This window comes from Patella vulgata, chromosome 1, assembly GCF_932274485.2.
Source record: "Patella vulgata chromosome 1, xgPatVulg1.2, whole genome shotgun sequence".
In the NCBI taxonomy this organism is placed as follows: Eukaryota; Metazoa; Mollusca; class Gastropoda; family Patellidae; genus Patella; species Patella vulgata.
The window spans coordinates 39166126-39188383 of NC_065879.2; the positions used below are offsets into that span (position 1 = coordinate 39166126).

Consider the following 22258-nt stretch of genomic DNA (forward strand, 5'->3'; position numbering starts at 1 on the left):
ATTTCAGTCATTTAACTAATTCGTGAGTCGGATGTGATTTGACAATTTGATGAGGCTTGTTAATATTAGTCTGTGCTCTCTAAGTTGAAATTACAGTCGCTGATTTATTTCCAAGATACAGACAGGGAAATGTGCCGTGGTATTTTAGATGTACCAGACGGAAATATTTAGATAATTTAAAGAAAATGTAGCTCAAGATATCCCACTAGATTTGATTGAAACATTAAACCGTCTCTCTTTGTTTTCTCTGTGTATATATATTTACATAGTTATTTCTTTAAATTTCAGGAGAAACCTTTGAATGCATATGATGATGCCGCTGTCTGTATACAGAAACATTACCGTGGTTACAGAGGTCGTAAACAATATGAAGAAAAACTGTATAAACTTTTTACAGAGGTTAGTGATCAAAGATTTTTTTTAAAGTAGCTAAGTCTTTAACTAAATATCATCCACTGTCTTCAACACTGAAAACACAAATTATTTCTCAATTTAAAGTAGCTAAGTCTCTAATTCAATATCATCTAAAGTCTTACACGTTGAACAAGGCTAGACATATTCAACAAGTCATACGTCATATTCTTATCTGAAGAGCATGTGCAATAAATACTATAGGTGTAGACTGGAATAACCAGACGCTTATGGAAGGGTATCTCTGCCAATATTAAATGCTCTGCGACAATGTCGTTTCCATTGATTATATGTAAAAAGTAAAATGTACAAAGTCCTAATACTGGTAATGATAAAGTCAAAATACCTCTAAGGCAAGAGTTAAATGTAAAATTTCAAATGTAAGTGTTAAATGACAAATGTTTTGTGGGAAAATGCTTTTTTTGACATGTCTACATTTTACATTTCTCTCATTACATATTACATTTGCGCTCTGCCACATCCCATTTGTCCTTCACACTTTCTACATAGCATCTTTCACACAGCATCAACTTTCATATGCAAATGACTTATTAACATATACGGAAACCAGGCGCACTATAAGCCAGAACAAGGATATTCACGACACTATAACAGGAAATCAGCCAAGCACACAATAAGAAATTTAATTACCTTAACACTTTGGATGTCGGTCGGCAAAGTCGCAAATAAAATTTGATTTTCGAGATAATTTTGGCAATGATGTTTTGCGGTGCTGGCGATTCTTTTTGAGAACTGTCGGAAAAAAATCTTAAAATTCTAATCGTATTTATCCTGGATTAACCATTAATTGAGTGTCAATCACGTGGCGAAATACTATAAATTAATCAACGGGCTGATAATCTGGATTGCGTCAATGAGAATTACTAATCAGTGGTCTTGCATTAATGATTAGTTGATTGATAATTGCCAATGATGTATATAAAGCCTATCTCAAGTCATTATTTACTCCTAATGATTAATCCAAGCGGTGATTATTTGATGTTTCGTTTCGTCTTAAAAAAAGGTAATCATCTAATCAAAATGGCCGACAGTTCCTTTCGAAGAGAATTAAATATTTTGATAATTGAATTCCGTTTACTGTGGCTTCATATACGGCATGTAAGATATACAGGCATGCCGATCTGATTTCATTATTTCAAATTATATTATCACCACTGATTGAAAACGTAAGAACGAGTTGAATAGCGATGATTCTTGAGCGAGAAATCAATTCGCCGTATGTATCATATTACCGTGGCCAAAATGATCTAAAGGTGAACGACGGGTATAATTGTAAGCATCTCTTAACAAATATAATTGAAATTATATCATTCTATCAGAGATTTAGATTCTGATACCTTTACGGTACCTGAAAATAACTATTGGCTTATTGTACACGCAACACATAAATTTATAGAAAATTGGCAATCCTTGAATGAGATATGACGTGTAAATACTGAAAACATATTGTGCAGTATGGTGTTCAAATAGACTAAAGTCACCCCCAAAAAAATCTGATCTTATTAAATCCAAACTGTGCTTATGTATTATATACAGACAGATTTTTAAAGTTGTTGTATATTGTATTGTATATATCAGTAAATGTTTTATAATAATTAATAAGCCTAGCCGAGACATAAAATTGTTAGATGCTGTCTTTTTTATCACACATTTTTGGCAGAAAAAATATTCCAGTTGGCGGAAAAAAAATCTAATCATTTTTTTATATAAAAATTATCCATTTTAGTGGAAAAAAATCGAAAGCCAGTGTGAGCCCTGTACTTTACCATGATTACGGGGCTGTGCAATGTCCAAATAGGAAATCCAGGTATCATGTTACATATTAGTGAAAAGCATGTTCATTTTTGTTTGTAAATATGTAAATAATTTTCTAGTACAATCGTATTTTCATAATTAAAATCCAATAAATATCACGCTATTAAAGGGGTATTCAAGTCAGAATACTGGTCTAAATACGAAATTCCAGATACCATGTTAGGTTTCACTGATTGCTCTTTTCAAATACCGGTATGCAAATAAGATTAAAGTTGAAGAAATTCCAGTTATTGTGTTAGAAATTACTGGAAATTATGTTTCTTTGGCTCTTTGAATCTATCAATTATTTCCTGGCACATTCATGATTACGCACGGTCGTCTATAATAGTTTCTTATAGTGTGCCAGCTTGATTTACTGTTATCGTGCAGTGAATATCCTTATAGTGTGCTGGTTTAATTTATAGTGTGCTGGGTTTCCGTATATGTTAATAAGTCACGGGATATCCTACATTTACATATGAAAGTTGATGCTGTGCGAAAGATGCTATGTAGAAAGCGTGAAGGACAAATGAGATGTGGCAGAGCGCAAATGTAAAATGTAATGAGAGAAATGTAAAATGTAAACACGTCAAAACATTTTGTCATTTAACATTTGACGTTTTACATTTAACTCTTGCCTTAGAGGTATTTTGACTTTATCATTACTGGTATTAGGACTTTGTACATTGTACCTTTTAAATATAATCAATGGAAAAGACATTGTCACAGAGCATTTGATATTGGCAGCGATACCCTTCCATAGGCGCTAGGGATTGCTATTCGATTCGAGACTTCTAGCGTGTTTCGCCGAACATAACTGATTAGAAATTACAGTAAAAACAGAAACGCTTGAATGTAAATCAGTTAATATTCATTCATAATATAAGAGATAAGGTGGCTATGGAGACCTGGTTATCCCGAATGTCAGTGACTAGTTTCGTTCGTATTGAACTCTTCAGACTGATTGGACTCACGTGTTGGGCGTCCAGAGCCGATCGTGTTGATAAGAATCTGCTTATTTGACATTGACATATAACCGAAGGTGAGTAGGCCTACTCGTCCAGTTCACACAACGGACAGTCTCGGTCCACAAAAGAGAGACACATATTAGTCGCCTCCAACTTCCGATTTCCAAGGCATTCTAGTCTAAACCTTGACTCTCACACCAATAAACCATTTGGTACTATTTCGTACCTATTTCATATTAAACCCCTCGGACGCCATGTTGAATCACACAGTATTTAACGTTCTAAAACCTAACTACTTCATGGAATCAACGACAAATCTAAACCTGGGCACTCCAACCATTTTTATTTTTGTATCACAATAATATACATTCATATTACATTATTATATGCGTTATGATCCATTTGTGTCAATTTCTTGGTTCCAAATATTAGCGATTTAGCTCCTTTAAATCAACATTGATATAGTGATCTTAACGGGAAAAGATGGTCTTCTTATATCCAATATTTAAGACAAAATAAACATTTTACCATTGGTACATGAATCGTGTACAAGAATGCATATTGGCGCCATTTTTAACAAGGGACTTAAAGAACACGGCTAGACATATTCCACAAGTCATGTCAAACGGTGACGCCATATTCTTATCTGGAGAGCATACACTATAAATAATACTGGTGTAGACTGGAAAAACCAAACGCTGGAGATTGCCATTCCATTGAGACTTCTGGCTTATTTCGCTAAACATAACTGATTTGGAATTAGAGTAAAATGCAAACGATTGAATTTAAATCAGTTTATATACATTCATATTCCATTATTATATGCGTGGCGACCCATTTGTGTCAATTTCTAGGTCTTAAATAGTAATGATTTATCTCCTTTAACAATTAAAGATTATTTGTCTGAAACTGCATGGTAACAGTTTCCAATATTAACTAAATGATTTAGCAATAATAAGTGCAGAACTTTCTTACTGTCATCATTACTGTAAAACCATAAGAGATTTTGTATTTTTATATTCACTTCCATAGGATCTTTCAAATACAGCACCCATCACAATATCAGTACAAAGTGACATGCAAATTCAGGCGAAATAGACAAAATCACAAGTAGTATCTTCTTTGTGAAGTAGTATCTTCTTTGTGAATACACAATAAATTTGCATTTTATTTGATTGAGAAATATAGAAACCCTATTCTAGTAGAAAGAAATTTTATAACATTATTTTATTTTTGTATATTTTTTTTTATAGGAAGAAAATAAGAAATTTTATGACATTATTTTATTTTTGTGTATTTTTTTATAGGAAGAAAATAAAATAGCAGAAAAAATGAAACAACAAGTGAAAGAAGGGGAATTGCTTGTTGATAGGTAAATATACTTTATAATCTGTTTAGAAAGTGGCTTAAATTTGGAATTTAAAATCTTCAGTCTTGTACTATAGCTAGAACCAAACCATATCCATATACTTCCAAGAAAAAAAAATGCTGGAGTAGTACCAGTACTAGTAGTAATATTATCGCAGCATTATGGTGGACTATGTATTGTTATCATTCAGGAATTTAACAAAATTTCTTTAAAAACCTAAATAAACCGAAAAGAAAATGAAAAACAAAGTCAAAATCAAAAGAAAAAGTATAAATCAAGAGCAAAAGTTAAATCAAAAGCTAAAGTTAAATCAAAAGCAAGAGTTAAATCAAAAATAAAAATTAAATCAAAAGTAAAAATAAAATCAAAAGTAAAAATAAAAGCGAAAGTAAAAGTTAAATCAAAATGTAAATTAAAGGGGCATTATTGAAGATTAGATAAAAAACTGACAGTTCTTGCTATAATAGTTAAAAAATAATAAATAGTCTCCCTCCTTTTTTATACACCCACATTTTCTTGTGGATGTGTATTGTCGTCGCCCCTGTCCGTGTGTCAGTCTGTTGACATTATGCTTGTGGACACTGTACAGGTCACAATTTTATGGATTATGGTCCCTGATTGTACGAAAAATCGCATTTTTAGCTTGTGGTTCCTCTAAAGGTCACAATTATTATCCGATTTAAAAAAGCGTTTAAATATATCACCATTACACAGTAATGGTGCTTGAGTTCGCTCCTCGTATGCAAATAGTGTAAAAATATGGTATATCAAGGTTGTGGACCCTCTAGAGGCCACAATTTTGAGCTAATTTTGATGAAACTTGAAATACATATTTATAACCCAAAGATCTTGATTCCTTTTGATATTTGTGTATATCAGATCGTAACTTCCTGAATTATGGCCCTTGATTGTACGAAAAATCGCAAATTTAGCTTGTGGTCCCTCTAGATGTCACAATTTTTACCCGATTGAAAAAAACGTTTGAATATTTCACCGTTACACCCTAATGATGGTTGAGTTCGAATTTTGTAAAAACCAGACCAAAACTGACAAATAAAATGGCCTCCCCTTGTACTCAAATAGCGTAAAAATATGATATATCATATCATGATTTTGGCAATAATGTTTTGCGGTACTGATGATTCTTTTTGAGAACTGGCGGAAAAAAATCTTAAAATTCTAATCGTATTTATCCTGGATTAACAATTAATTGAGTGTCAATCACGTGGCAGAATACTAATATAAATTAATCAACTAGCTGATAATCCGGATTACGTCGATGAGTAATACTAATCAGTTGTTTTGAATTAATGATTAGTTGATTGATAATTGCCAATGATGTATATAAAGCCTATCTCAAGTCATTATTTACTCCTAATGATTAATCCTAGCGATGATTATTTGATGTTTCGTCTCGCCTTTAAAAAATGGTAGTCCATGTAATCAAAATGGCCGACAGTTCCTTTCGAAGAGAATTAAATATTTTGATAGTTGAATTCCGTTTACTCTGGCTTTATATACGGCATGTAAGATATACAAGCATGCCGATCGGATATCATTATTTCAAATTATATTATCATCACTGGTCGAAAACGTAAGAACGAGTTGAATAGCGACGATTCTTGAGCAAGAAATCATTTTGCCATATGACGTATCATATTAATGTCGCCAAAATGATCTAAAGGTGAATGACGGGTATAATTGTAAGCATGTCTTACAAATATAATTGAAATTTATATCATTCTTTCAGGGATTCTGATTCTGAAAATAACTGTAGGCCTATTGTATACGCAACACATAAATTTATAGAAAATTGAATGAGATCTGACGTGTAAATACTGAAAATATATTGTGCAGTACGGTGTTCAAATAGACTAAAGTCACCCCCAAAAAATCTGATCTTATTGAATCCAAACTGTGCTAATGTATTATATACAGAAAGATTTTTAAAGTTGTTGTATATTGTATTGTATATATCGGTAATTGTTATTATAATATTAATAAGTCTAGCTGAGACATAAAATTGTTAGATGTTTTTTTTTTTATCACACATTTTTGGCAGATAAAATATTCAAATCCGCAGAAGAAATATATGAACATTTTTATACGCCCACATTTTCATGTGGACGTATATTGTCGTCGCCCCTGTCCGTTTGTTTGTGGACTCTCTACAGGTCACAATTCTTGTCCGATTTTTACGAAATTGGAAATATAGGTTTATCCCCAAAAGATCTTGGCTGCTTTCGATATTGGCAAGTATCGGATCGAAACTTCATGGATTATGGCCCCTGTTTGTACGAAAAATCACGTTTTTAGCTTGTGGACCCTATAGAGGTCACAATTTTTATCCGATTTTGTTGAAACTTGAAATGTAAGTTTATAACTCAAAAATCTCGGTTCCTTTCGATATTCACGCATATCAGACCGTAACTTCCTGAATTATGGCCCCTGATTGTACGAAAAATCGTGTTTTTAGCTTGTGGACCCTATAGAGGTCATAATTTTTATCCGATTTAAAAAAACGTATTATTATATTACCGTTACACCCTAAGGATGACTGAGTTCGAATTTCGTGAAAATCGGCCCAAAATTGACAGACAAAATGGCTGCCGTTCGTTCTCAAATAGCGTAAAAATATGGTATATCAAGGTTGTGGACCCTATAGAGGTCACAATTTTCATCTGATTTTGTTGAAACTTGAAATGTAAGTTTATAACCCAAAGATCTCGGTTCCTTTCGATATTCGTGCATATCGGACCATAACTTCCTGAATTATGGCCCCTGATTGTACGAAAAATTGCGTTTTTAGCTTGTGGACCCTATAGAGGTCATAATTTTTATCCGATTTAAAAAAAACGTATTATTATGTCACAGTTACACCCTAAGGACGACTGAGTTCGAATTTCGTGAAAATCAGCCCAAAATTGACAGACAAAATGGCCGCCGTACGTTCTCAAATAGCGTAAAAATGTGGTATATCAAGGTTGTGGACCCTATAGAGATCACAATTTTTATCCGATTTTGTTGAAACTTGATATGTAAGTTTATAACCCAAAGATCTTGGTTCCTTTCGATATTCGCGCATATCGGACCTTAACTTCCTGAAATCTGGTCCCTGATTGTATGAAGAATCGCGTTTTTAGCTTGTGGACCCTAAAGGTCATAATTTTTATCCGATTTAAAAAAACGTATTATTATGTCACCGTTACACCCTAAGGACGACTGAGTTCGAATTTCGTGAAAATCGGCCCAAAATTGACAGACAAAATGGCCGCCGTTCGTTCTCAAATAGCATAAAAATATGGTTGTGGACCCTATAGAGGTCACAGTTTTGATGAAACTTGAAATACATATTTATAACCCAATGATCTTGGTTCCTTTCGATATACGCACATTTTGGATCATAACTTCCTGAATTATGGCCCTTGATTGTTCGAAAATTCACGTTTTTAGGATGTGATCCCTCTAGATGTCACAATTTTTATCCGATTTTAAAAAACGTTTGAATATATCCCTGTCAAACCCTTATGATGGTTGAGTCCGAATTTCGTACAAATCGGACCAAAACTGCCGGACAAAATGGCTGCCCCTCGTACGCAAATATTGTAAATATATTGTATATCAAGGTTTTGGACCCTCTAGAGAGTGGACACAATTTTGATCCGATTTTGATGTAACTTGAAATACATGTTTATAACCCAAAGATCTTGGTTCCTTTCAATATTCATGCATATCGGATTGTAACTTCCTGAATTATGGCCCTTGATTGTACGAAAAAATCACTTCTTTTTTTGAGCTTGTTCTCTATCCATCTCTTGCAAAATGTGGGTGTATCTTGCATGGCAACCGCTTGTTTTATATAAAAATTATCATCCATTTTGGCCGGAAAAAATTGAAAGCCAGTGTGAGCCATGTATTTGATTAACCAATCAGCATTGTTGTTTCTAGTGGATTACCCACAGTTGCGTGCAGCTCACGGCAAAAGCACGCCGTAACAGACCGTTTCATTGGCTAATCCCTCACATGATCCAGAACACGTTGATCCTAGTATAGTAAAGACAAGTAAAACGAAATTTTGAACTATAAAAAAACAAAACGAAATAGGATCTGTGTTTTAATCAGATTGGATTCTTTTCAAATTTGGTGTGAAGCGTCATTGCCATTAGGTGAAGAACCCAATGATAAATTCTACAGGTTTTAACTGATTCTTTTTAAAATATGGTGTGCAAAATTGTGACCGATATTCATCATTCTGCTACTTCCAGTTCCAGATTTATCCCCCTTTGTCCTTTCGGATAAGCTGCTGTGTGGGGGTATTTCTACATTTTGTGTGTCTATCTTTTATCGTGATTTTCCCTTGTCAGTGGCGCTGGATGGAGGGCCCAGCAAAATTTTCCCTCACACCACACTGCATGGCATATGCCGAGTGTTTTGAAAAGAAAAATAGGACGTCATTACCCATTTCATTTCTAATGATGGTGTAAGCCATAACAAGAATTCTACAAGATTAAACATACAAGTAAACATGTCTGTATTTTCCATAACAACACTTATAAGTAGGCCATTTCTTTACAATTTGACATTTGATTTACATACTTTTATCAACAGACACCCTGTGAAATCTGGGACTTCTTTAATCTTTTGTCAATTGTAATGCTTAAACATACATTATGCAAGAGCTAAATCTGTCTGTTGGAGGTCTTTCTTTAGGCCTGAAATGTTATCTAAATTATTAATTAGACATTAATTAACCTATCAAGGTCATAATCAACTCTCAATGGCATCCCTAGCTTGCGATCTTTAGTGGATTATGAGCTGATTTATTGCATAACTTTCCTTCATGATTTAACGATTAAATGGATAATCAAGACTATGCTGTTTATCATACTGACTTTAGTAATGATGATCGAGGCTAGGCGGAAATTTCAATTGCTTAATTCTCGGTTCATAGTGGATAATTTAAATGAAATTTTCAGCAAATTGCCTTTACAGTAAATAGTTTGAACTATTATAGTGAGATATTCTTTAAATGGCATTTAGTAATTGGAACATAATCAAATAACACACTATTTATGGATAACAATTACTGTGGTTTATTTCACTGCGACATTTCAACAAGATTTCACAAGTCGTTATCAAGCATATAACACAAAAATATGCTTGATAACGACTTGTGAAATCTTGTTGAAACGTCGCAGTGAAATAAACCACAGTAATTGTTATCCATAAATAGTGTGTTATTATAGTGAGAACTGCCAACTCGTTATCTAATCTCCCATAATGTGTCTTTAAATATTAAAACAGCCAGTTGTGCAATATTTGGTATTTAAAGCCCTGTGGTTTTGTAGATTAATTCTTGGGTTTTATGATCGGTACGTGATTATAATCGTACAAAGTTTGTAAGCTGTATGCTTAATTAAGCTGTTGATTGTAGAATCACTTTAAGTCAAACATTAAACTATGTTCAAGTACCGGTATTTTATTTTTATTACAAAGCTTGTTCTAAACTAAACCAGGTCTAAATTTATTGTCGTCGTCCCTGTCCGTCCATCAACAATTTGTTTGTGGACACTCTACAGGTCACAATTTTTATCTGATATAGGTTCCTTTCGATATTGGCATGTACTGGATGGTAACTTCATGGATTATGGCCCCCTGATTGCACGAATAATCGTAGAGGTGACTACACGCCACAAATTTTATCTAATTTTGATGAAACTTATAATGTATATTTATAACCCAACAATTTCGATATTTGTGCATATTGAACCGTAACTTCCTGGATTATGGCCCCTGATTGTACGAAAATCACATTTTTAGCTTGTGGTTCAACTAGAGGTCAAAAGTTTTATCTGGATCAAAAAGGCGTTGAAATGTATCACTGTTACACCAAAAGGTCAGTTGTGTATGAAACTTCCTGACGAAATTGCCGCCCATGGTACGCAAATCGTGTAAAAGTATATGTAATTGTGTGGTTGTGGAGTGGACCGGTTAGCGCTCAGAATTTTTATTCGATTTTGATGAAACTTAAAATACATTATTTATGTTTATATCCCAGAGATATTCGATATTCGGGGATATCAGACCGTAACTTCCTGGATTATGACCCCTGATTGTATGAAAAATCCCTTTTTTTTATCTTGTTCTCTGTCCGTCTCTTGCAAAATTTGGGCATGTCTTGCATGGAACCACTTGTTAAATTAAATCATTAAATGTCAACCGGCTTTTAATCAGTTTAAAACTAAGTCATCCAATGGTCTAGAGAGTTGATTATAGGCTTTTCATGTGAATAAATGTCTAATTAATCATTTATATAACATTTGAAGCCAAAATAAAGACCTGCAAAAGGAATAGGCAGATTTAGCTCTTATTAAGTCTTACATAATGCATCTTTAAATCTTTAATATGAAATGATTCCCAGAGCTTGGCTGATTACATTACCTGGCACTTATGGTTGTCTTGAATATGATAAAATAGGAAATTATAGTTTTAAGATATATTTATAAAAGCTTGATTTCCTCTTATATATGACTAGTTATACAATCCAGTATCCTGTGTTTAGTTACAATTAGAATTATGAAGTTTATTATAGATTTTTAAAGTGCTTTTGTACTTCATTAGTATCATTTGAGTTTGTAAGGTAAGGAAGTTTGTTTTATGTAGAAGATTTAGAAAAGAGGTTGCAAAACAGCGCTAAACACTATAGGGACTTGGTTGGTAATTTTAGCATTACTTATAGGAAGCATATTTTCAGCGATAGTTGATGATTACTGTCAGAGTTATTGTCTTTTATCAATTTGAGACATTCTGTGGACGCTCTAGAGGCTTTGGTTATTATTCGATTTACTTTTTGAAATTAACACATAGTTTTTAAGTTCCTGAGATGAAGAAGTCTATGAGTTTCAACGGTTCGTGGTCATATATCGTCGTCACCCCTAAACTTCAATCAGTACATAATTGCTTGTAAATGTTCTACATACTGTAGAATCTAATTGAAATTGATCCCAAGTGTTCATTTTCCTGCGACAAAAAATCCTATTGATCTTCACTTATTTCTGATGATTACTGTGAAGAGTTATCACCCATGATCAGTTTAAAAAAGGTGGTGAATGTTCTAGAGGCTAAAGTTATTATCTGATTGTGAATGATGTAGAGTCTAAACTTTAACTGCTAAAGTTATCCGATTGAGTGAAATTTGTATACATAGTGATTAGTGTGGTTCATGAATAGAAGAAGCTTATTGATTTTTAAAGATTCCAAAAATTTCAGTTATCTTGAAATTCATACACAGTTTTTATATACTTGAATTTCATACACTTTGTTTAAGATAATGAAAAGAAAATGGGTATTGATTTTCTTTCATCAATTTGAGCAGCTACAGTTATGACCTGATTACCTGTACATGTTTTGTATAGTAAATAGAGAATCTCCTACCAGTCTTTTTTGAAATTTTTTGATATCAAAAAAGACGAGTAGGAGATTTTATTTATCACCCAATCCCTTCTTACATGCACAAATAGATAAATATAATTCTTTGCTGTAGATTTCACTTTTACTGAACATTACAACGTAGTGATAAATCATTTTTTGACAGCAATTCAACCATTGCAAAAAGTCCTTTATATTGACCCAGTGTTTCCATCAAGGTCAATTGAATAACAATAGTTCATTTTTAATTTAAAAAAAGTTACTTTTAATAAGAAATGAACTGTTCTTTGAAAATAAAAAAAAAGTAGTTCCTTTTCAACTGACCAATCAAATTCATGTAAAGCGATATCTCCTAAGGAGATATCACAGTAGATTATGAATTATATCACACAAGCGATATCTACTATAGAATGTATTATTGGGTGATAAATCAGTATGTCAGCTTTTTAGAATATCTTAACTTCAAGTCAAGTGATCAAGCTAGTATGTCACACCAAAGAAATACAATAGATATTGCATTTTGAAAATGGGTCAATCCATGTACATGTATGTACGAATTTTTCTTCAAAACTGCTTTACTTGATTTCAACCAGATTTGGTAGGTCTAGTGAGGGCACCTTAAAGGGTCAGATTTAGATTTCTTAGCTTAAACATACATTATGCAATAGCTAAATCTGCCTATTGCAGGTCTTTTTTTAGGCCTGAAATGTTATCTAAATTATTAATTAGACATTAATTAACTTATCCAGACCATAATCAACTCTCGATGGCATCACTAGCGTGCGATGTTTATTGGATTAGGTTCCGATTTGCCGTTCGACTTCCATTCATAATTAAATCATGAAATGGATAATCGAAACTATGCTTTTTTTTTATCCTACCGACTTTAGTAATGATGATCGAGGCTAGACTGTAAATTCAATCGCTAAAATCCTGGTTCAGAGTGGATCAATTTGACTGAAATTTTCAGCAAATTATCTTTACACTATCTAGTTTTTAACTATTATAGTGAGAACTACCAGCTTTTTATCTAATCTCCCATAATGTATCTTTAATTTTGATTCTTTTGAATGTAGATTTGTTTATGTTTGATTGTCTTTTTGATTTAATCACGGAAATAGCAATAATGAAAAGGTTTTATAGGCCTTCGTGCTTTCACTTTAATGCACACATGCTCATCAGGCATTTTGGGCCTCCTGTAAATTCATGTCTGTGACACTCAACTTTTATCCGATTTTGATGAAATTTTAAAATTGTTCATACCCCAGAGGTCTCGTTTTTTTTCAATATTGATGCATGTCAGACCATAACATTATGGATTATTACCCCTGACTACATAAAATCACTTTTTTTTTAGCTTGTTCTATCATCTCTTGCAAAATGTGGGCATATCTTGCATGACAACCACTTGTTTAGTATGTCTAAAGAATGCTATCATGAAAATTTTCATGCAATCTTGATTAAAACACAGATCCTATTTCGTTTCGTTTTCTATAGTTCAAAATTTTGTTTTACTACACTAGGATATGGAAGAATTGTTATATTACCGGGGTTTTGATTGAAGTGAGGGATAAGCCAATGAAACGGTCTGTTACGGCAACTTCTTTGCATGCCATGCACGGAACTGTGGGAAGCCACTAGAAACGTCAACGCTGATTGAATAATCAATGTCTGACGTCATAGGGTCAAAAGCCGCTCGTACAACCCCTGACACTACCTTCGAGTACAACTTGTCAGATCTTCATGTTGTGTAGGCCATTGAAAGTATAAAAAAACGAAACGAAATATAGATCTATTTTAATCAGATTGATTTTCATGTGTTTCATAATATTTAAGCATAATATGGGTCTATCTTACTGTGTGATTGGCTGATTCAAATAAAACTCTCACTGCTAGAACTAGAAGATGGTTGTGATAAAAAAAATAGGTTAGATTACAATGTAATGTGAAAATTAGAAACAAATAAACAAAATCTGATTGTGTCCACATTTTTTAATCTTTTGAAATGTTGTTTGAGATTGTATTCCCAGATTCATTTAATTTGATGAATTTATAACAATTACAATAGTTTCTGATAATTATAGTTCTAGAGTTATTGTCACTGCTGTTACCATAAAAAGATTTTGCCTATTTACCTAAAGATTCACAATGCAATGAACATATTATGTTTCTTTGTCTGGCAACCTGTCTTTGAAGAATACCAAGTTTCAATCTTAGTCATATCTCCAATTTCTATTTTCTTACATTTGTTCCATCCGTTTGTGGAAAATATCTGCAATGTATTTTCCATGACTTTATAATTATGGTTATTTAACATTACTGACATAAATTGTTAAAGATGAGATACGGTGACAGCATGTCAAGCTTTCAATAGTGAACATCCACAAAACTTGATTAAATAATGTAAATGTAACATAAACATTCAATTCCCATAAACTTGATTAACAGCATTGATCTGAAGAGCTGCTCATGTTTTTGTTGAAAATATGGCATTTCCAGTGGAAAATTCAATTTCATCATGTTCGTCTTTTTATGATTACATAACACTTCTACGTGTAATTTGGCTTCCGTTACTTGAAATACGTTTTCGGATTGTGTTACACGGCTGGAGGATTTTCTTCTATTAAAAGTGACAGGGAAGCTAAGATGTATCGTTCATAAGCCGGTGGAAAAATTTCCAATAGAGAATGATTAGGTCACATTGACTAGTAGACTAGACTGCTGTTCCATTGGATTCCTCTTCAGTTGTGGGATGTATACATGTGCTATTATTACAATAAGCCAATAACCAAACCTATCGATCAAAAGACAGACATCACAGGTCAAATAAAAAAATAAGCAGAGAAACTACTACATGCTTAAAATTCTACGAAAAGAGGCAGTAGATGTTTTTTAATAGACAGTGAATTGATAAGGATTATTGATTGGACTGACTGACCTTATTTATATGATTTACAGGTATGTCTTATGCGTTTGATTATTTTTATGTACCATATACATGTATATACCATAGAATACATCTGAAGGTTAATAATAGATAAACTCCAAGAGTATAGTTATTTTGAGATGAAAGGGAACTTAAAGAGACAGTCAGCGAAGATTTCAAATGAAATGGATTGGTTATATGTTTTATGAAAATTATTACATCTGATCATGATGGTTCAGTTGAAAACAAGGTATCTTGATATAATTATTTATAGTGATCCACAGTTAAAATGTATCATTCTGAATCTGTACAGGGTGAGAAACGTACTTTTCATTATATAGTATTACTGTTGGATCTCTTTAATATTACAGTGAAACCTGAAGTGAATCAGTCTATATCGACTGGTATGATTACAATAGGAAGGTAATGTACATGTAGGCTTTATAACATGTAAAAGATCAATGTTATGATGAAGATAAAAAATACAAGCAATTGAATTTGAATTTATGATTTGAGTTAAATACGGTTAGTTATTTCTATAATTTAAAAGGTATATGTTATGTAAGCTAATGCAAGTTCACAGCTAATGATTTGAATTTAGTGTTAGAATTTTGTGCATTGTGCGTGCTGATGTGAACAGTATAGGTAAGGCGATAAAATAACTTGTTGTTATTTTTAATTTCAAAGACTTGATAAGGAATTTTGCTTCCAGTTATATTGGCCCTTACATATACTTCAATTGGGTGCTTGCCTATGCATATTGTGATAAAATCCTGAAATTTTAAAAGCAAGTACCAGAAGAAGCCATTTGTTTTGTTTATCTGTGGTTCAGTTGATGAAAAATGTATTCTATTTCTAATGCATCTTGTCGAAATTGAGGTAGTAGTCCTACATTTCAATTCAGCCCTTATATATACTTCAATTGGATGCTTGCTTGTGTATATTATGATAAAATCCTGAAATTTTAAGAGCAAGTACGAGAAGAAGTCTTTTGTTTTGTTTATCTGTGGTTCAGTTGATAGAAAATGTATTCTAATGCATTTTGTCGAAATTGAGGTAATAGTCCTACATTTCATTTTAAGACATGTTATATTTATAGCACGGCTTTCATGAGTTAACAGGTTTAACCAGAGGCTGAAGGCCAAGGGGTTAAACCTGTTAATGAGGAGAAACAAATTCTAGGTTAGATACCGAAATCTCACGAAATGTTTATATTGTGTGTTTACAAGCACAAGGAAGAAGCACCTCCCTGATCTGATTAAAACAACTATTTCTTGCAAACCCTTACCCTTAACAGAAATATTTTTTTGTAATGTTCAGCAAGATGTCGAAAATTAAATCGATCAGAATTTCCTGATAATCATTCTCCCACTTTAAACTTACCAATCAAATTATAGTGTCCTATGTAATGGTGTAACTTTTGTCAATGAGATATTCAGTTTTGTCAGTCTATCTGGTGCCAACAATTGCTTGTTCCCGATCTAAAGGTTAAATTTATCATTCAATTGTTTATTTTCATGAGATGAAGAAGCCTATTTTTTTCAGCAGTTATAGATAAATACTGTCATGATCCTTTGAGTTATTGTCCTTGATCAATTTGCAAAACTTTATGAACCTTGTAGAGGCTAAAGTTATCCAATTGACTTAAAATTTATACACAGTATTTATGTTCATGATACGAAATAACATATTGAAGCACTAAGCAACAACCTTTGCATACTGCTTGGTGAACTTTGCTGCTGTGGGCATATGTTTCATTGCCTGACAACCTATCTTTACATGTATATATCAATTCATATCTGTCCACATTGAAATGTTTGATCTTCAAATTGATAGAAACAGGGTCATATATTGTAGTCCCCTCTCTGTCTAGGTGTTGTCCACAATTTCTTGTGAACATGCTACAGACTACATTTATACTTCAATCTTTTTGAAATGTATATGTATCTTCCTTTCAACCAAGCTCTCAGAATATTACGCTTATCCAGTAATAAAGAGGATTTAAAGAAATCTCTTTCTCAACTTATACCAGAATAATTTGCAGAGGATATCCTAAAATTATCATACATCAGGGAATAACCAAGGCCTTTAATAAAAAGCTACTAAAACCTCCATCCAACAACAAAGTTCAAGATCCTCCAAAAAACATTCTGAGCTTCATCACAAATTTTATACCAAAAGTCAACCTTGTGTCAGTTATCACCAAATCAAAGAGTCCTTAAAAAAAACACAGAAACACAATTTTTACATAAATGCCGAATTCGGATCTGCTACAAGAAGAACTATAACTTACCGAATTAGATAAAGCTAGAAGATTATAGACAACAGGGTTGTGACAAATACAAAAGAAAATGCATTTGTTGCAACAAACATCTTTTAGAAACAACTTACAGTAACTTCATAATCTTGAAGTCTTGAAGAATCATCATGTTCACATGTCCTTTTTGTGACAAAGATTTCAGCAACGTCTGTAATGCCCAACGACACATTAGAAAAATTCACCAAGTTGCCAGCCGGAAACAGAGAAAATAGAAGAACAGTTCACTTCTAATATGACACCAGTAGAGAATCAACTAGATAAACAACAAATCACTTCCATGTTAAACATCAATGAAGTCACCGCGATAAGACCTCCTACTGATAAGTGTGGTGTTGGTACTCATAACATATTTATTCAATAATTCAATAACTGTACACAGGAATGTGAATAATTACAAGTAGGCTCTACTAGGCTTCTCATTATTTATCTCTCTCGCATTCTTCCTCTTCCATCCCAAGGGAACTCACTCTCCCTGCTTCAACACGGACTCAGCCCGACACCACACACTCCCCCTGCAACAAAAATAAACACTATATATGAAAACAATATATGTAAGCAGTCAATCGAGAATATAACGAAGGGATGCAATCCAAATATCTTTTGGAAAGGAATATCATTGCGGAGATTAATAGTTACTGGAGTACATAATCCTGTAAGTACCTTGGCGGGTGTATGTTCCGACGAGGCCGATTATTGACATCAACATCCGGTTGCGGCCTCGCAATTGTAGGCTTCGCTACCGGGGCATAAAGATGTGGCGAAAAAGTGTCATCTTGTAAAAAACATTTAACTAAACGATTGACATGCCATCGCTTGCCACCTTCACACGTTACAATATTTCTATGAATATCCGTAATAACAGTGGGATCAGAAAATTTTGAAGACAGTTTATGACGGCCTCTATGAAGGTCAAGCTTAATACTCACTTTGTAGCCAACCTTGAATATGTGATGTCGAACATTGTGACGCGTGTCGTAAGAACTTTTCATTCGTTGAGCACAGTGCTGTAGTTCGGAAATGACATCAGGTTCCGCACAATTCTTATTGTTCACGTTGGGTTTCAGGCATGACAGTTTCGATCGCATTTCCCGTCCAGTCATCAAAAAATGGGGTGAGCACTGTGTAGATGAATGAGGGGTAGAAAGGATAACAAATAAAATAACGTGTAAAGCTTGTGCCCAGGATGATAAATCGGAAACATTAGTTTATAGCAAGTGTTTTATAGTGCCATTTAGTCTTTCCACGGCACCGTTAGCCATGGGGTGAAAATTTGGGGTGCGAATATGCGTGATGTTATTCTGTGCTAAATATCTTTTGAATTCCGCGCTGATGAATTGTGGCCCATTGTCTGTAGTTATTGAACGTGGTAGACCCCATACGGAAAACTGCGATTCCAGAAAATCAATGATCTTTGATGATGTAATATTCTCTGTCATAAGGGACTCTGGCTATTTCGAAAAATAGTCTACTAGATTAACCAAATACCGCATACCGTAGGGGGCAGATGTAAATGGTCCCTGAATGTCGATACCGAGATCTTGCCATGGTCTATTAGATGGCCTCCTGGGCTGTAAGGGAGCAGTAGCACATTTAGCAGATTTATCACTTGATGAACACAGGGCACATGAACGAACAAAGTTTTCAATATCCTTCTCATATCCAGGCCAATATGCACAGTTGCGCAATCTATTCTTCGTTTTAACTATGCCCATTTTAACATCATTCCTCAAAGAATAGGGTATAATGGCTTGATCACCACGCGCAATACAGTGGTCACCAAAAATGGACAGTTCATCCTTGAGCTGAAAGAAAGTAAGTAACCCTGGAGATAGCTGAGACTTTGGTGGCCACCCGGTGCGTACGTATGTGAGCAAAGTACAGAGCAGTGGGTCACTGGTGGTTTCGTGTGCTAGCTTTTCATGTGAGATAGCACAAGCAGAGCAAAGCTGGCCGGCAAGAACATTCTCATCTATTGATAGATGACAGACTGTAGAACCAAACTCTTGAGTATGTGCTGTCCGCAATCGTGAAAGTGCGTCAGCAACAATATTGGAAATACCCTTTTTGTATTCTAATGTAAAATGATAATCAAGCAGTATTGAGGCGAACTTCTTTAACATCTTTAGGTGGAAGTAGTTGAGTAATGGCCTCGCCATTTGTGGGGCTTAAATGAGTTCCTGAAGACGAGATGGTAAAACCCAACCATTCCACTGAACTGGCTTTAAAATTACATTTATCTGGGTGTAGAGTCAACCCGTTGTCCCGTAACCGAGTAAGTACGGCACGTAGGCGAATATCGTGTTCCTCTGCTGTAGATCCGACCACAACGATGTCGTCAAGAAACCAAAAGGTACCCTTGCAACCTGCTAAAATCACATCCAACATTTTCTGGAAACTTCCTGGTAGATCAGCAAGACCAAACGGGCCACGTTTGTATCGAAAGAGGCCGATTGGTGTTGTAAAGCTACAAAGTTTCATTGTCTCGTGATGCAAGGGCAGTTGGTGATAAGCAGAATTCATGTCCATCTTGGTGATAAAATTTGGGTCCCGGACAGATGCAAACAATGTCTCAATGTTGGGTAGCGGGTATTTCACTGGGTAGATATTCTTGTTTACGGACCGGAGATCTACACAAACACGCAATTTACTTGTACTCTTTCTTCCCAGAACCAAAGGGCTAACCCATTCAGCATGGTCAATTTGCTCTATGACATCATCTTCCAGTAATTTATTGATTTCGGTCTGTAGTTCATCCATTAAAGCAAATGGAACAGGGCGTGGTTTATGTGCAACCGGTATGGCATCATCCTTCAGAATAGATCTATGCAGAAATTGGGTAGCCAAGCCGACACCGGTGAAAACCAAGGGAAATTCCTTCTGAACATCCTTGAAACACGACAGGAAATTGACAGTAAGTGGCTGATTAGATTGTACACAGGTTGTAGTAGGCCAAGGGCTAATTGTCATTTGTAACGATTGTATAAGATCCAGGCCAATTAACGACTCTCCATTTTCAACACCGTAGAATGTAGCCATAGCCGTACGATTATTGAAAGAAACTGTAGTAGTGTAAATTCCTTTAACAAAAATTTCAGTTTGTGTGCAGGTACGTAACTGGGTGGAGGCTTGGTGTAATGAGGCAGCTGGAAAAAGTTCCAAAAATGTATAGTAATTCAAAATGCAAACAGGAGAGCCTGTATCAACTTGAAATTGGGACGTCGTATTACCAATGTTTAAAGTGCAGGTAAGACGTTTGAGGCCCTGTCGTTCCGTGACTTTAAGTATAATATGGTCGGTGATAGCAGCCGAACTGGCATGAACAGTGTTGATAGGTGATGCAGCTGATTCCTGGTTAGTTGACATACAAACAGAGTGAAAATGTCCCATGCGACGACAGTTTGTACATACGCGACCAATAGCTGGACAGCGAGGATGGTTAGCTTTATGGTTTCGACTCCCACATCGAAAACAGGCATTGACTGGAAGCTGCCTTTTCGTTTGAGGATATGATGGTGAGGTATAGTTCTTAGGTGACCTTGAATACCGGAATTGCGAACGTTGGATTTTATGGACTGCCGTTTCATCTGGTACAGTGGCCATACCCTTAGATTCCTTCAGTGCTGCTTCGACCTGTTTAGCTAACGTAACTGCTGTCTCTAAAGTTAATTGTGGCTCTAGTAATAATCGCTCCCGTATCTTAAGTTCGCTGTTTTTTTCAATAAGTTGGTCTCTGATCATGTCATCAGTGGAAGCACCGTACTCGCATCGAGCAATTAAATCTCGCAGGCTCGAAATAAACTGATCAACTGTTTCACCAGGATACTGGGAGCGTGATCGGAACAGGTATCGTTCGGCGGTGACATTAATGGCGGGTGTGAAATGCCGCTTGAGAGCAGCCAATGCAGCCTCATAAGTGTTATCTGCCGTGCCCAGTGGCAGTGTGTAAAAGATAGTTTGTCCCTCCGGGCCTAAGGAGTAAAGAAGGATGGCTTTCTTGCGTTCATTTGAATAATCTGCGCCCCCCGAAGAAACTAGATAGTTCTGGAATATTTTCTTCCAATGGGTCCTAGTGCAAAGCGGCTCGCCGGGTGTAGGCAGGAAAAATGGAGGGGCATGCACGCTCATTCTGACTTGACATAAAACGTAGAAGTGTTAAAAGTAGCTAGACCTAAGTACAGTAGAACCGTTCACCTCGTCGCCACTTTGTGGTGTTGGTACTCATAACATATTTATTCAATAATTCAATAACTGTACACAGGAATGTGAATATTTACAAGTAGGCTCTACTAGGCTTCTCATTATTTATCTCTCTCGCATTCTTCCTCTTCCATCCCAAGGGAACTCACTCTCCCTGCTTCAACACGGACTCAGCCCGACACCACAATAAGACTATTCCAATCTAGACCCCCGTTATATTTCCATTAATGGATTAAAACACAAAGTTAAATGGGAAAATTGTTTTGATAGTTTTCTATATAATTTATTCAATCATTTTTTAATTGAATCGACAATCCTTTTAAATCACTAAATGTTGATAAATTTGACAATCATTTATTTGTGTTTTCAGTCCCTTGACAACATCCCCCCAAGCCTATACAAAAAGAACTCAAGCTGGAGGTGTAAAATGTCAGTTTATTCTATTAAATGACTATTTCAATTGTCAACAATTAATAGTTACCCTTACTTCATGTTCCTTACATGAACATGGGCTTAATTCAGACTAAAACAGGCCAGACACATCACAAGTGATGTGTGTCCAACTGCAGAGACACTAACACCACCAACTGAGTAAAAAGGGATGGGGTATATCTCCTACCAATGTAATGAAATAATATATAATCAATTACCAAACATCACAATTGTCATGAAGTGATATTTACACACAATTGTGGAATGACAATTACAAGTTCTTAACTAGAAACTGATTTATAGTATCAGGATAACCTAGTATTTCTTGCACAAAAGCAAGAACAATTAAGCCATACCCATACCGAAACAGACAAGGGCAAAGTTTTCTAAAC

At 34.7% G+C, this 22258-nt stretch overlaps 1 protein-coding gene across 2 annotated transcripts in view; it reads left to right on the plus strand.

The window, feature by feature from the left end:
- LOC126812891 (uncharacterized) overlaps positions 1–22258 on the plus strand; it is a 90390-nt gene that overhangs the window by 5438 nt on the left and 62694 nt on the right. The window contains exons 4-5 of one of the 2 annotated variants that reach the window (XM_050539111.2): positions 289–399; positions 4502–4566. In XM_050539111.2, the coding sequence (XP_050395068.1) occupies positions 289–399; positions 4502–4566 (176 nt within the window). Of the gene's footprint in view, positions 1–288; positions 400–4501; positions 4567–14529; positions 14950–22258 lie in introns of those variants that run through there. The other variant, XM_050539112.2, reaches the window with a different exon arrangement.